General features: G+C 40.2%; 2 protein-coding genes across 2 annotated transcripts; both read left to right on the top strand.

Moving 5' to 3' along the window:
- Positions 1–135: 135 nt before the first annotated feature.
- LOC136434164 (brevican core protein-like) lies at positions 136–5,063 on the top strand. Its single transcript, XM_066426930.1, has 6 exons — positions 136–281; positions 708–859; positions 1,688–1,819; positions 2,510–2,681; positions 4,075–4,181; positions 4,885–5,063. Exons 1-6 carry the CDS (start codon positions 136–138, stop codon positions 5,061–5,063), a joined length of 888 nt encoding a protein of 295 aa, XP_066283027.1.
- A 3,912-nt stretch (positions 5,064–8,975) lies between these two features.
- On the top strand, positions 8,976–14,866 carry LOC136432519 (uncharacterized). Its single transcript, XM_066423875.1, has 5 exons — positions 8,976–9,453; positions 10,556–10,801; positions 11,853–11,970; positions 12,396–13,179; positions 14,302–14,866. The coding sequence occupies exons 1-5, from the start codon at positions 9,346–9,348 to the stop codon at positions 14,447–14,449; spliced, it is 1,404 nt and encodes a 467-aa protein (XP_066279972.1). The 5' UTR covers positions 8,976–9,345; the 3' UTR covers positions 14,450–14,866.
- The last annotated feature ends 654 nt before the right edge of the window (positions 14,867–15,520 follow it).

Raw genomic sequence — 15,520 nt, forward strand, 5'->3', positions numbered from 1 at the left:
AGTATGCCAGAAAAACACACGCAAATGTGGTAATTTTAAGAAAGTCGTTACATGTATGTCGTCAAGAAAACCTTGCTAAGATTAGTCTGGGTTTCAGTTTCTTCGTTGAGAGAAAAGGTGCATTTCATTTGCAAGATGGCGGGAGCGGGTTGGGTTACAACTCTATGTTTTACCTTAACCGTTTTATCATCCTACGAAACCCTACAAGAGGAGTCGTCTCTGTTGGTGGATGGGACTGCAGAGATTATCGTCTCTGATGGAGGGTTTGTTTTCAACCATATGTGAGTATGTATCAAATGTAAATAAATCTAGAATTATGTAGCTCATTTCGTGTCTACTCCAAATGACTTGGTGGGTAAAATTTGCCAATATTAGAATCAAACATCCATTTTTGTACTTACTTACAAGAGTAATATCTGTTGACCGCCGGTCTACAGCTCTCCTCTCTTTTGGTTTTTATCATTTATCATTTCACATCTACTAACATAATTCTACTAGGGTACAAACTTCCACCACCATGAAAAGATACGTCCAAACAGATCTCCAACCCAACGTCTCCAAGTAAAATGGGGTGCTGCACTGGAGATCCCTGAAACCCATTGTTTTTCAAAGTTGCGGATTTATGTAACCCGGCGGATTAATGTTAATGGAGGTTATATACCTTTGTAGATGGAAAATAAGTTATCTGATCTTCTCTTTTTTTCCAGACGTTGGCGTGACATTGCTGGACGTATTCCAAACCGTCCTGATTGGAGCCGGGTGCATCATCTTCAGAAAGTTGACAGTCACTTAGAACATGTCTTACGGAAGGGACAAAAGCAGCTTGAACGTACGAAGAAGATTGTCTCCCGCGCCAGAGGTAAGATTGTAATTCGAACTGTGTAACATTTGTTTTCCTTATAACAATTGTAACGTGGAACTTCTAGTCACACTATAAGCACGTTTATACCACACTTATCAAACAAAGGAAGGGCTCAAACTAATCAATCCCTCGCACAGATTACATACGCTTCGCGTCTCGATGTCTGCAACTTCAAAAGAGTCATGTAACTATTGATGGTGGGCGTCAGGGCTGCTTCAGGAAAGACATCCGAAAGCAGCCATTTTAAGGGTCATCAATAGTTGTCAACATTCCATTTTCCAGGACGAATAACGACATTATAGTATAGTAGAACGCACCGTGTTTATTTTTGTTATAAACATACCAACAGAATGACGTCTGAAAGTACATTGGAGAGCCATGGCGTTTGGTCTTATCTATTCTAGTCGTCATGTAGCCTCGAAAGTTGAAGCCCTTGCAATAGACCGATCCCATAGCCCCGCCCACCTCCGTCAGAACCTGGAAATGCAAAATAAAAACATGAAAGTGCAGATACTTGACGGACTCTCTCATTGGTCGCCTGTCTCTCATTGGCTAAACGGCTAAGTGTGATTGGCAGTCAGAATCTGTCTTCGTATTTGAGCTCTACACCTGTTGTACAGCTTCACATGGGACGATGTATGCTTGTTTATTGGTTAGCGCGTAACTGGTAAATCGTCTCAACACACTAATTCATTAACCTGCAGTTGCACTGTCGAAACCGTTTGAAAATGGAATAAAACTTAACTACAATCACAATGTTAAAATTCCCAACTTCTCTCTTGACACCATGGATCAACATTTTAATAATTGTTATTCATTCAACAGGTAGGTGTTTTGCTAACCCTTGTCACGCCAAGGCCACCTGTACAGATGATCCGAACCCTGCCATTCATGCAAATTGCACCTGCAAGACGGGGTATCCAGGAGATGGTCTTGTCAATGGAACTGGATGTTCAGGTTGATTTTTTTCTTTGTTTCATTTATTATCTTCTCCAAGAAGGTTAGATTTCCGGTAGCGTTTGTGTGTATGTATGTATGTATGTATACATGTATGCATGTATGTATGTGTATGTATGTGTGTATGTATGTATGTATGTTTGTCTGCCTGTCTGTCTGTCTGTCTGTCTGTCTGTATGTATGTATGTAGAAGACCAGCATAACTCGAGAAGGTACTGCTGCGGAACTTCCTGTCTTGATATCTCGTGCTCTGGACATGCCATGGTCGAGATTTTTGAGCGGTAGATAGCTTTTGGAGCAGAGAATACCTGATGGAGGTTTTGCCCCTAGCTGCTTTTTTTGGAACTGCAGTAGCAGGTTTTGCTTCAGACTTTGAAAGAGAATAACTCAAGAAGGGGTTGATGGATGGTCATGATTTTTGGTAAGTAGATAGGTTTAATGAGGAAAGTTTATACATCCACCGCGCATTTTATGGCTTTCAAACACGTGACATATGTAACTGATAAAGATCGAAATATTGAATATGTGAATGTGAAGATCATTGAATATAAATTATGCCGATGTGAACCTCATTTGCATGATTTTAAATGTCGATTGCACGATTAGAGATTGATCAAACGTGTCATGTCAAGAACAGCACTATTCCAGTCTCACCATTAAGATATTTCTTTTTTTTTCTTCAATTTTTAGAATGCCTCACAGGCTACTCGGTGGATGCTTTCAAATTTGGAAACAAATGCTACAAGTTTCCAAATTTACAAGCATCCTTCAAGCTGGCACGTACCATCTGCCAGCGGGAGTCGGGACGCCTCGCGATTGCCAAGGACGCAGCGATAAATAATTTCATTGCCAAGAAAGCCAGGTGAGAATAGTGTTTCATCTGTTATAGGAACGACGACGTACTGAATAGTATCCTTCCACGGGCGGTGATACGATTTCCCCAGCAAAAGATTCTGGTCCCTATAATTTAAAACGCCCCCCCCCCCCCCCCCACACACAATCGCCAGCGCCGCCCAAAAGGCTCGCAAAGGAGGCTACTGAATATGTTGTTATGTTATAATCAACAGTAATTTTTATGATCACACGTATCATCTATTTGCAAAATAGATATTCTGGAGGGTGGGGGGCTTCTCCTGTAAGTTATAGGTTTGTGGTGTCCCCGGCATGTTGTTTTTCCCTGCTGTTACCAAATGACCATCTTTCTCTTTTATATGTAAATAAACAATAAAAGAGCAAGAGTAATGAAACAATTAACAGTCAGTGCAAATAAGTGTTGTCGACACGCAAATCACATCTCCAACTTTTAAAAATACAGACACGAGAAAATTTATCTAAGGGAAGATACCATACTGATGTAGCACAAGTTGCATCTTTTTATGTCTTCTTCTTCTCGTGACGTCAGAGGAGTAGTGGCACTGACATTCACCTCCCCCCCCAATAAAGTTTTCAGTTCACTAATTGTGAGAACTTCCATCTTCAGTTGCGTTGAAATTCGTCTAGTCTCTTTCCGCAGGAGCACTCTTCCACCCTCTCTTCTCTTCTATTGCAATTGATCCCCTTCTCTAGTAACGTTCCCATGGAGGTGAGCCACTTTTGGGATGAACAGTTCGTGGCGATGGTGGTCACTACATCATTACATACTGCATGTTATGTCGGGGTGATGTTTTCAGACTGAGCCATAGAAAATAGGGGTGCCAAAGATTTCATAGAAATTTTACGAAATTCATACGAGTTTAACAAAATACATACGATCCATTACGAGAAACATACGAATTTTACGCAATACATACGATCCATTACTAAAGAAACATACGATCCTTACTAATGTGCTGGCCATCGCGCTAGCACCCAATCTACCTTTGTCTGGTTTTTCTAGTTGGTCTATGCCTACATTAGTGCAGCTTGAGATTTTTGTAGTTAAGCAGGATGGGGTCCGCCATTATTAAGCTCATAAAAGCCAAGATGAACTGGTTAACCCGAGTCCGCTATATGGAATTTGGCGGTCATGTCGCGTGACTCAACAAATAGGAAGGGTCGTATGTTTCTTAGTAATAGATCGTATGAATTCCGTAAAATTCGTAAGTTTCCTAGTAATGGATCGTATGTATTCCGTAACACCCGTATGAATTCCGTAAAATTTGCATGTTTCCACGTAATACATCGTATGTATTCCGTATCAAGATTCGTATTAATTCCGTAAACTTTATACAAATATTTTGGCACCCCTGGAAAAGTGATTCATCTCTCGACAACAGGGGTATCAGCAGCGGTCACAACTACCGCACCGTGTTTATCGGACTGACTGACATCGACGAGGAAGGGAAGTTCATTTGGGAAGATGGGACTCAACTGTCGGCGAGAGGTAAGCATAGTTTAAGATATCTTCCATCAGTTCTAAGCGATTTTAGACATTATATGTCTTCCTAACTTGCAAATGACTGGATCGATGAACTTATTTCGGAGGAATATGAATTTGAGAAAACAGCACATGGTTTTATGGAGAAAATCTTCCAGCTACCTTTGACCCACGACTGACGTCACGTCCGAAAAGTGAGTACGGATACATCTAAATGAACAACGAAAAAAAAGAACAACGGAGACAGAAAATTATTTTGCTGATTTTTTTATCATTATTATTATACCTGATGAAATGTTGACTAAAATCCGCAATATTATCAAAGTTGTAATACTTTTATTTTCTTTATTGAGAATTAGGAAAAAGCTTAATGATCTCCTTAAAAAACAAATAGACATTGTGTTGAATAAAAATAAAAATATGTATATAAAGATACTAGATGAATAACTGAAAACAATCAAAACGAGTTGATGCACAACCAATCATGAAAACCTTCCAATAAGTGTGCAAGTGCGAATGATATGGATCATAGCACAGTTTTATAAATATGGAAATGAAATGGATAATCTCAGTAGTAAGGAGCACGGTGTAGTGTACATCTACAATGTTAGAATGAGATGGTAACAGTATAATTCTTTGACTAGTAAAAAGCTTACTGAGCGTAGATGGTGGTGATGAGTTGTTTCACTATCCCTTTTTTTACCCCAAGATTACCGTAACTGGCTAATGGGTTGGCCAGACAACTGGAGAAAAGAACCGCAAAGCGATGAAGACTGTGCGATTATCAACTCTCTAAACCATATGTGGACGGACGTGAGATGTGAACTACAGCATGGCTTTGTGTGCGAGACAACAGGTAACAACAGGCACATTTCTATACATTTATAAAAAAAGACCTTTCTTCATCTTGATGTCACATTTCCCAAAAGTAAAGTTGCAAGGTGGTCGTTGTGTAGGGTTGTTGACAGAATCTAAACGTTCATGGTTTAGAATCCATAGCTGGTTTCAATGTAGGGAAAAGGACTTTACATCCATTTCCTTTCTAGACTCAGGTGAAAATGAGTACCTAGCTTCTTTTTATTAAAACTCGGAGTTAAAATCATCCCGGGACCCGGTAACGAAAAGACGCCGTAAGCTAATAGTGAAAGCACCGTGAGGTACTCCTCCGGTTTGCGGTGGTCCAAATTTGTGGCTTCGGCGCCCTGCAGGCACCGGTGCAAAAGCGACCGAATTATTACACAGCTTGAACTTATTGTACAAAATTGGTGTGCTACGCCCAAAGCTGGTTTACTGGTTATGCGGAACCCAAAAAAATCACCTGTCAGTATGTCGGTAAATATACATTTATTCTGAAGGGTTAGCTTCAAACCTGAATGACTTTCTTTGTGAGCTGTTCGGCCGAGGAAAGGCGTCATTTAAACAGAAACTGGCTAAACTTGAATGCTTAATTTCAACTACAGACGTTGCAAACTGTGTAACGAGTACTCATGGACAAGGACGAGGTCCACCCCCTAACTTGGATATTAACTGTGACCCGGAGGGCCAACCATTAGGTAAACTAATTCGTCTCATGAGGCAAAAATGTAGGATTAAATTTTTTTTAATCCTTTGTGCACTTTCAATTTTCACTAATTTTATCATGATACTATCGTACTTTGAATATTGTTTTCTGGGCGTTTTTGTACAATCCCCCCCCCCCCCGATAGTTATTATACGCTCGGATATGACATCGACCGGGCAGCTATATGGTATCGACCATCTCAACTGGCAACGACCGTTTAGGAGACGGAAACGTGCACTGTCTGGTGTGTTCAGTCGAAGAGATACTATCATGGCTAATTAATTCACATTCAGATTGCCAACCATCTACGTATAGTAACAAGTCGATTTTGACTAAACGTTTCAAGTTAATTGGAAGAATTTATAGGATTCCTTTGTAATTTGAACGTTAGTACATAATCATACATCAACAACCAGAAGGTCTCATTTTCCCTTTAGAACAATACCCAATGTTGAAGAAACTTGGCTGTTGGAGAGACAGAAGAGACGACCGGGCAATCCCGTCTCTGGAAAGAACGGATCCACGTTTGGACGGCAAGTTCCGCCCTCCCTTTCCCAAGTACCGTTCTCGCATCAATCCTGTGGAGAAGTGCCACAAAGTAGCCAAGGATCGCGGTTACAAAGTCTTCGCCGTGCAGGATAAAGGACAGTGCTTTTCGTCGGCCACAGCGGCAGATACTTACAATAAGCACGGTCCTTCCAACAACTGTGAGGGGCTGGGTGAAGGAGGGACCTTTGCTAATGATGTCTATGAAATTATTGATGCCTGACAGGATTGTCTTGCGTACAGTAACCATGTAATTCAATGATTTCATTCTAAACAAAATAAAATGGATACACAAGTTGAATCATACACGAAAGTTGACTAAGATAGACGTTTATTATGTATATGCGCATGTACATATATGTAAGCATAAGCAGTACGATCAAGGAGAATAACTGTACGAAGGAATAGCGGATTATCACGATATTCAGCATGTGGGGTCCTTAGACAGTGTGATACAGAATGCAAGTCAAATTATGCAAATCAGTTCTTAATTTGCATAATTAATGACGAAAATCTATATTTGCAGTGTTTTCCATAATAGGACTTAGATGCATGTTGCATATGTAAACGTATGGAGGGTGGAGCATCTGCAGATACCAATTATGCAAATAAGGACACAATTTACATAATCCATGAAAATTATAAAGGACTTAATTTCCATAATGTATGCGACATTACTATACTTTCGTTGTGGTAAGAAGTGGGTATCACATCCTTTGGACATGTGTATGTTACTTGAAGGTTTACATCACTATGTATAGCTTATGTAAATGCGAAAGGCATTTGCACAATTCATGATGAAATATAACCATGGTCTCCTGCCAATGTAACTATGTATTTTGTTGTTGTGAAGACCATCATTTGAAATATGTTATGCTAACTAGCATTACAGTCTTATTTGTATCATCAATGAGACAAGATAAAACAATAAATCTACAAAAACTCAAAATATTTCATAGAGGTATGAGGTCTCCGAAATTTTGTTGGGTCACCTTTGTCTACTGATGAGCATACTTGCATAGATGGCAGCTCCTGGTGTCCGGCGCGTATAGGTCAACGGTCGCGATAACAGGCATGCGTATAGACTTGTTAAAGATAACTTCTTGGAAAACGTTGCCATTTTGGAGCTGAAAGTTAAAGGTGTCTTGTATATCTATGTTTCGGTACACTCTAGAATAAGTTTAATTTGGATGTGATCATCTTTCGTGAAGAGGGGTCAAAGGTATTCAAAGTTTATGTCGACACTTCCCACATTTTAGAGGTCAGACTACTCTGCCAATGTGAGTTTTCCATGGTAGGTGACGTTTGACAACTTTTTCTTACGTGTTTTCTACATATAGTCATAAGAGATTGGCATTAATTGGCCGTGACCTACACTATGATAAGGGTCGATAAGGTGTCTCCCAGATAATTGGGTTTTAACTAGCCTGACTAAATCGCGCTATCGGATATCGCTCGGGGGGGGGGGGTCATTAACCTCCGCCAGCGAGAGATTGTGTAAACACAGGTATATTGTGTTACGTGTCAGGAGTACAGAATAAGTCCGTACAATCTAATAGAGACAGCCGAAATTTCGGTAAGTGCGTGTGTATTTGTGCGCGTGTGTGTGTTTGTGTGCCATGACGTATGTATTCCCTACGCCGTAAAAGTCGAAGTTAAGTCTTGCTTCTCGGTTTCACTGTAAGTCACTCTTTTCCAAGGAGGACATGCACGTAAAGACTGAAGTTGGATTACCAAATATGACCTTTGGAACCGCACTAGCGTGTTATAAATATGACCTTTGGAACCGCACTAGCGTGTTATTCTGTTTCTAAACTGTTTATATTTTCTTTAAGCGTAATTCTTATCTTAGATTGGAAACTTTTGTGTATGATGTCACATCATTTTTCCCAAAGAAAATCTTTTAGCATCAGTGACATAACACAAACATATGTTCGTAATCCTCTATAATAGTTACATAAATCAGAATTGTTTGTTTTTCCAGATCTGCTGTTTGTTCTATTTTCTTCTATTTTGGTGACTCTATAATTTAGTTGTACACGTTTTTCAAAGGATGATTTGTTTGTTATGCACGACATGTCTCCTAAGGTTTGTACTTAAGAGTATCTTTCCATTTGTTCTGGATCAGACCAGGGGTTTGTTTGTTTAAACCTTTGTTTACATTTACACAAGGAACAATCTCTCACTGGAACAACGAACTGCACTTACATGTAGTTACAAGACATTTAAGAATGGCACTACCGGCGACAATTGATATCTATACTGTGTGTAACGTGGCTTTATGATTGGTTATTATTGTTATTGTGTAATTAGTCGTAGATTGTGTTTTTATATCATGAAACCAGGGGTACCTGAGAAACAGTGTATTTTCCCTGTATAAATAAAATTAAAAAAATCAAATATTCATGAGAAACTCAAATAGGCATGCAGGTCATGGGGGAACACGTAAGGTTCAGATAGAATATAACATGGATACAAATTACGTAATTTAAGTCTTAATAACTGTATGAACATATACATTTATCACTACATATATATGGTGCAAAATATATAGCGAAAGTTGGTTCATGGTCCGTGTCCGTTCGTTATGGCCATTTCTGTTACCTTGAGAGTCTCTTAAAGGAAGTCAGATTCTGAGTTGTACGGGTGTCAGATAGAAGTTTAGAAGAAGTTTACAGATATAGAGAACTAATCTAATCTATGACTAACAGTAAAATAGTCTATAGAATAATGTACATGCTAACGCCCTAGAATACAATATGTTGGTAACAGTATGCTGTGTCAGGAATGTATGATATTGTCTCGTTTTTGCACAGAGTTATAAACAAATTTGCCTACATTGGCTCCGCGGTACAAACATTTGCTGTTGAAGTCAGAAGTTTTCGTTAACATCGTGTATCAACAAACCGTCCTTGAAATGGCATTCTCGGTGCCATATTTGAAAAGTAACGTATTGTGAAATCTTTTAAAATTGATCGTGGTTGCTCCTTCAGGTTTTCGTACTTTAGCAGCAATACGTACAAGATCACGTGCGTGGTTTTGTGGGAAGGACAGCGGACGACCATGGATGTATTCACAGTGGCCACAGTCATCACAGCTCTAAGTGCAGTCGTTATCGTAATCTACCTCCTACTCTGTCAACGGACTACACAATCGCCATCTTGGCCCAAGGTTTGTTGACCTTTTTTGTCAAGGGCCGAAAACAGTCAGGACACACCAGATTTGATAAGAAAGTCTAGAATTTGCAAAAAAAGTTACTCAAGCAACTGGATCCGCTGTCTGAAACGTCTGACTGTTTAAAAATTTTATCCAGTTAACGTTGCTTGAGTAACTTTTTTGGAGTATCTTATTACCTGGATGTCTAGCCTTCATCAACGTTGTCTAGAATTTGATTCATCGTTTATTTGCTGGGATAATTTAAAGACGAGCATGATACATTATAAGTTTTACACACTTAAGGGTATTTCTTGAATTTTTCCTGAATGAGAATAATGTGTCACACCGTTTCCTAAAACCAGACTGATATCAATGTGTCATCTATTAAATCAGCATGTTGTGACCTGATATGGGTTGTTGTTGTTACTGTGAGAAGGAGGGTCACCTCCTGAAGGAGTATTAGGGATAGAGTTGTGCGTATGTTCGGAGCTACAACTCACGATCCCGGGGCTGCATTGGTGGTAACTTGGCATATCGCCAGCTAGGTTGTGCGTAATGATGCACGTTGTCTTTTTATACTGTAACCGCTTTTATCGTTACTGTAATATTTCAAAAGCACCCCTAACTTGACGGGCATGTGGGACAGGCCGTAACGTTTTGTGGCTGTACACTGGGAGGTTTTGTGGTAAGCAGATATTGGGTACATGTATCGTCCGTTTGATAGAAGAAGAAGAATAACTTTATTGCACGACAATTGTACATGGTACAAAGTATGGCAAGAATCCGTAAACATAATACAAAGAAGAAGTATAGAATAAAACTTAACATCCTAATTACTAATACAATACAATAAGGGCTAGTACATATTTTGATATAGCATCCTAATTACTAATACAATACAATAAGGGCTAGCATACATTTTTTATATAGCTGCACCACCTGGTGTCTGATACGTGGTTCCAATTAAGGACTCCAAGCAGATGTTAGGCTGCGTCTTCCTACACTGCCTGTAACTGCCTGTATCAGGGATAGAGAGGAATATCGATAGATATCACTTATGCAAGTGAGAAATATGTCAACTTTGTTCCTTTGTTTGGCCTGTTCTATCTTTTTATAGACTAAGCAACCTTTGGCTTACCTTCGGAAGGTGACACCAAAGAAAATAAGATTACAGCTGCCCCTCAACTCTCTTGACGACTTCATACCAGTGGGAGAAGCGACAGAGGTCCATGACGTGGTGCGATTATTCGCTCGTCGTGGGAACGAGTTTTCTGTTTACAGTATAGACTGGGAACAAGAGGTGGCGGTGCTCGTCCGACCCGTGGATGGTGTGGATCTAAAAGAACATCCGTTCTTTCTTGATGTTTGTATCATTTGCTTGTTCAATTGCCTGACTATAAAGACTTGACTTGACAGGGACCATAAGTTTTCAGCTTGGTTCATTTGCAAATAGGGTATCTTAGGAAGCTGTGATTTGGCTTTGGTGTGGACAATATTGGAAACTTTTCGGACATATACATTTGGATTCAGATCAGGGTACAGATATTTTTTCAAGGTTTGCGGGATAGGGAGAGGAGTACTAGTTGCAGATTAAATCTCCTGTGACACTGAGTTGACACTGGATGCATGCAACTTTTCTATTGTGACATGCCAAAGACAAAGTAGGGTCTGATAACTGATGAAGACCGAGTGATTTGGTCGAAAATTCTTTACTAGTCAATTTTTTTTAGTTAAAATGTTTCTGACACCAAAATACAACATTTTTTATTATCTGTAATAGAAATAGTATCATGCAATGAATATAAACGTTTAAAACAAATATACACCCTTGTGATGTTATGTAACATTGAACCATAAGAAGCCATACTTCCAGCTTTTGATTTTTCTCTGATCTTCCCACCAGGTAATTACATTAATCAGTGACTTTACTCTCCCGATGACGTCACAATTAACACGGCAGTCGGTTCGGAACCTTGCACCACGGCTTGTGAAAAACATAATTTGATGAGCAAAGATTGCTCAATTACCGTGATTACATTCAAGACATCATAATATTTAGTTTGTTTGCTTCTCATAAGAACGTTCTTTCCGAGCCAGTTAGTGCAAAGTTCCAAACCGGCTGCCATGTTCATTGTGACGTCATCGGGAGAGTAAAGTCACTCATTAATGTAATTACCTGGTGGGAAGAATGAAAAGCTGGAGGTATGATGTTTTGATGGTTCGATGTTCAATAACATCCGAATGGTGTATATTTTGTGCACATGTCTATGCCTCGGGGCACGAACATACAATAAAGGTCTTCAATCATTAAACAATATTATCTTGGTTTACATAATTTCAGGAAATATTTTATTTCGATGTCATTGGTGTCTTATACACAGTCTAATTCTCATTATGGTTCTTCTTGTTTTAAGTCTCAGAGAGAAAACGCGGCCGAGGTTCTCTGCGTTCCTTTGGAGCGACTCAATGATATGGCGAGCGCCGTCGCTGACAAGGTTGCGCATGTGCGGGAAGTCTTCATCTTCCATACAGGTTAAGGATGCAATTGTTTGTTTGGGATATTCTGAAAAAAATGTATGGGGGGGGGGCATGTTTGATTTTCAGGAAAATTGTGACATGAATATGCACTGCCATCTTAATAGCCACCACCGCTCCGTATGCCTTTTTCATCTAATGGGCTTTTAGCGTTACGAGGAGGCCATTTTGCTAAATTCGAAGGGAAGCTATGTCAAACACTACTTATTGATCTGTTCCTGGATATACATGTTATTAATAATCCATGTTTTCCATTTTAGCTTAGCTTAGCTTCGAGGCTGACGTTACATATGCATTTCTACATATTTTTGAGTCAGAAAATATACAAGTCTTTTCAAACTTAGTGTCTTTCCTAGTTCAAAGCATCAACGACGACAATGAAAGCGAAGTAACACGTTTTATGTGTTATTTACACAATACAGCACGATGCGGGACGACTCTGGTAACGCGACTTGTAGAGGCCACGTCGGTGGCACAGGCTATGAGTGAACCTGAGGTGTTCTCCGTTATATCCATGGCTCTCTACCGACTCAAGCAGTCCTCTCAACATGGCCAGACTACACCCCATCACGGCTGTCCCGCGGTTCTGTCTAATGAAGAGTCTACTATAGCCCTTCTGAAAAACGTCGTCACTTTGATGAACTACAACCTCGTGACGTCAGATCCACGTCATCGTGACGTCATTGTCTACAAGATCAAGCCCGACAATGTCCTCCTGGGTGATCTGATGGCTCGCGCCTTCCCGTCTGCCAAGACCGTCTTTATGTACAGAGACGGCCTGGAAATTTCTGAGTCGTTCGCGCGAGTCCTCCTCAGGCAGAGGTACGTGCTTTACTTGGTCTTCTGGCTAATGGTACGCCTTGGTTTGGTCAAGCTTATCTTCCCCTTTCCTGACTTCTTGCGATGTTTTGGAGACGACCCGAAGTTCTCGGCGGTGCGCCTTCGCGGCAATGACCTGTTCTACATATTCACGAGGTGGGTCGGTGTGATGCAGTGCGCCGCCGATCTGCAGAAGAGGCAACCTGGGTATTTCTTCCACGCCGTCATATACTACTCAGCCCTGGTCAACAACAAAGAGAAGACATTCCGCCTACTGATGGAGAAGCTCGGGCTGAAGTGGAGTCCACACGGCCCAGGAGAAGACACAGACAAGATCGAGAAAGCATTGACTGAGGACAGCCAAGCAGGAACCTCAATGTGTGCAAAGTAAGGCCACACAACTTGTTTTACTAGATTCCGCACGCACTGTTTTTCAGGTGTTCATTGTATGGCATTCACTCGTAAATCGAGTACGATGACCGTGTCAGTTCCTACACCTAAGTGAGGAGGGTTGACACAGTAGCATTCGCGTGGATTTACTTAAAGGCACCTAGAGCATTTTATGAGGCTTGAAAGCTGTAAATATTCTAGTTGCTGTAATCTTTATGAAATTGACATCTAATGCCACTGTTTACCACCTTTGCGTGCGAATTTCTTATCAAAAGTGCTCAAAAGCGGCACATAAATAAGCTACATGGTGATCTCTTAGTTTCACGCGCCTAGTGTAAATAAACCGATACCATAGCCCCGCCCACCTCCGTCAAAACGTAGAAATGCAAAATTAAAACATAAAAATGCAAATATTTTACGGACATGCAGTCACTCTCTCATTGGTCGAACCGCTAATTGTGATGGACAGTAAGGATCAGTCTATTAGGGCTTGGTTTTTCTATCAGTTCTCACCACACAACGACATCGCATCTTTCCTCCTTCAATGGCGATATGTAATGGTATAGTGTTATTGGAACTTACTATGTGTAGGAATGACTAGAAATTGGAGTTTTCTGATTTTCACGTGTCAAGCCTCATAAAATGCTCTGGATGCCTTTAAGGTGGATGACAGGTTGCGAATCTGTTGTTCAATAATTGGTGGCACGGTGACCATGTGGTTAGGTAATAGAAACTGGAGGTAATGAGTTCGAATCCCTGACAGGTCCCGATGTTCTGCCCTTAGGAAAGGAACTTTACATCAATTTGCCCACTCGAATGAAGCGTAAATGAGTACCTATAGATTTAGGCTCAGCTAGGGACGTCCCTCGGATAGCACGTTAAATGGAGATTGTGTGTACAGGACAGGTACACCTCAAGCACGTGAAAGAACCCACCACGCCTATGGAAAAGTGAGTGCATCAAATAAATCTGTCAGGATATGCGGCTTATACTTTTCAGTACAAACCTGGCGTGTTACACCAGGAGGCTGTTTACCGGGAATACAAACAAACAAACAAACAAACAAACAAACAAACAAACAAACAAACAAACAATAAACCCTATCTATCAATATTACAGAGGGACAAAACCCGGCGAGAAGTGGGCTCCGGACGTTTCGTCGCGCTGGATGGGACAGTGGGAACGAGAGTACTTTGGGGAAGTCTGTCGCCATAATGGGAACGAGATCCTCGGGCCTGACTTTCTCCTGCCTGGCACCATCGTCTAATATTTCTTACCGTGGTCGACAGGAACAATGAGCGATAAGACCTACTTTGGGTGCACACACACTTACTGTGGGTGCGCACACACTTACGTTGGGTGCGCACCACTATTTTGGCTGCGTCAACACTCCTACTTGGCTGCGTCAACACCCCTACTTTCTTTGCCAAGTAGGGGTGTATGCGCATCCAAAGTAGGCGTATGTGTGCACCTAAAGTGTTGCTCATTGTACCTGTCGGCCACAGTACTTTCTATACTGGAAAGACATGATCTATACCTTCGCCAATGTAGTGTAGTTTCTCATGCAGGATTTAATTGTAATTTGTGATTCCATGATCCAGGAGAGTCAAGTTTCAATAATTTCCAATAATTCAACTTCTGAAACAAGTGTTCTGTTTCTTCAGACAATATTTTTCTCAATCCCCCAAATCCAATAATGATCTAGAACAGAAAGAAAAATTGTACTTCATGTTTTTTTTTCCATTTGATAAAATCAATCGTAGCTTTATTATGATATTCTCTAATATTCACTATTATCCACGTATCGGTATTACTAATCTAAGAAGCTGTATATTTTTGTGTATTGTTTTATTAATATTATAATCGATCATATGATATACATGAAGGGCAGACAAAGCTGTCTGAATTTCATTCTTCACTGTAACATTATATACTGCAGTAAGAAATTGTAAGAAATACAATGAAACAAATAAGTTATTGAAATCCCGTTGTTATGCAGCTTTGTTTACCTTGCATGGCAACCAGTCAACACGTGACTACGGTGATGGGAACAATTGTACAAATGCACAGAAGGAGATAATTTCTATCTTGGATACAATTCAAACATTCAAACATAACAATATTAGCCATATAACAATCTATGTCCTTGTAACGACTAAGAATTTGGGTCCGAACCTGGACTCGATATTTTAATCGGAAAAACATTAAAGAGAACTTCGTTGTTTGCAAGAGATCTAGATGAAAAACATGGACTCAATTCGTCAATGCAAATTGAATAATACATTGATACCTTGAACAAGCATTCTAAGCAAGAAATTTATCTTTCTGATATAAAGTG

Source organism: Branchiostoma lanceolatum, chromosome 4 (genome assembly GCF_035083965.1).
Source record: "Branchiostoma lanceolatum isolate klBraLanc5 chromosome 4, klBraLanc5.hap2, whole genome shotgun sequence".
Classification (NCBI taxonomy): Eukaryota; Metazoa; Chordata; class Leptocardii; order Amphioxiformes; family Branchiostomatidae; genus Branchiostoma; species Branchiostoma lanceolatum.

Bases quoted from the DNA above. Each gene is read 5' to 3' on its own strand.
- LOC136434164 (XM_066426930.1), top strand. From the start codon at position 136: ATGGCGGGAGCGGGTTGGGTTACAACTCTATGTTTTACCTTAACCGTT. The intron at 1,820-2,509 runs GTTGATTTTTTT...TTCAATTTTTAG, and splicing joins CAATGGAACTGGATGTTCAG to AATGCCTCACAGGCTACTCG. The intron at 4,182-4,884 runs GTAAGCATAGTT...TTTTACCCCAAG, and splicing joins GACTCAACTGTCGGCGAGAG to ATTACCGTAACTGGCTAATG.
- LOC136432519 (XM_066423875.1), top strand. From the start codon at position 9,346: ATGGATGTATTCACAGTGGCCACAGTCATCACAGCTCTAAGTGCAGTC. The intron at 10,802-11,852 runs GTTTGTATCATT...TCTTGTTTTAAG, and splicing joins AACATCCGTTCTTTCTTGAT to TCTCAGAGAGAAAACGCGGC. The intron at 11,971-12,395 runs GTTAAGGATGCA...TACACAATACAG, and splicing joins AGTCTTCATCTTCCATACAG to CACGATGCGGGACGACTCTG.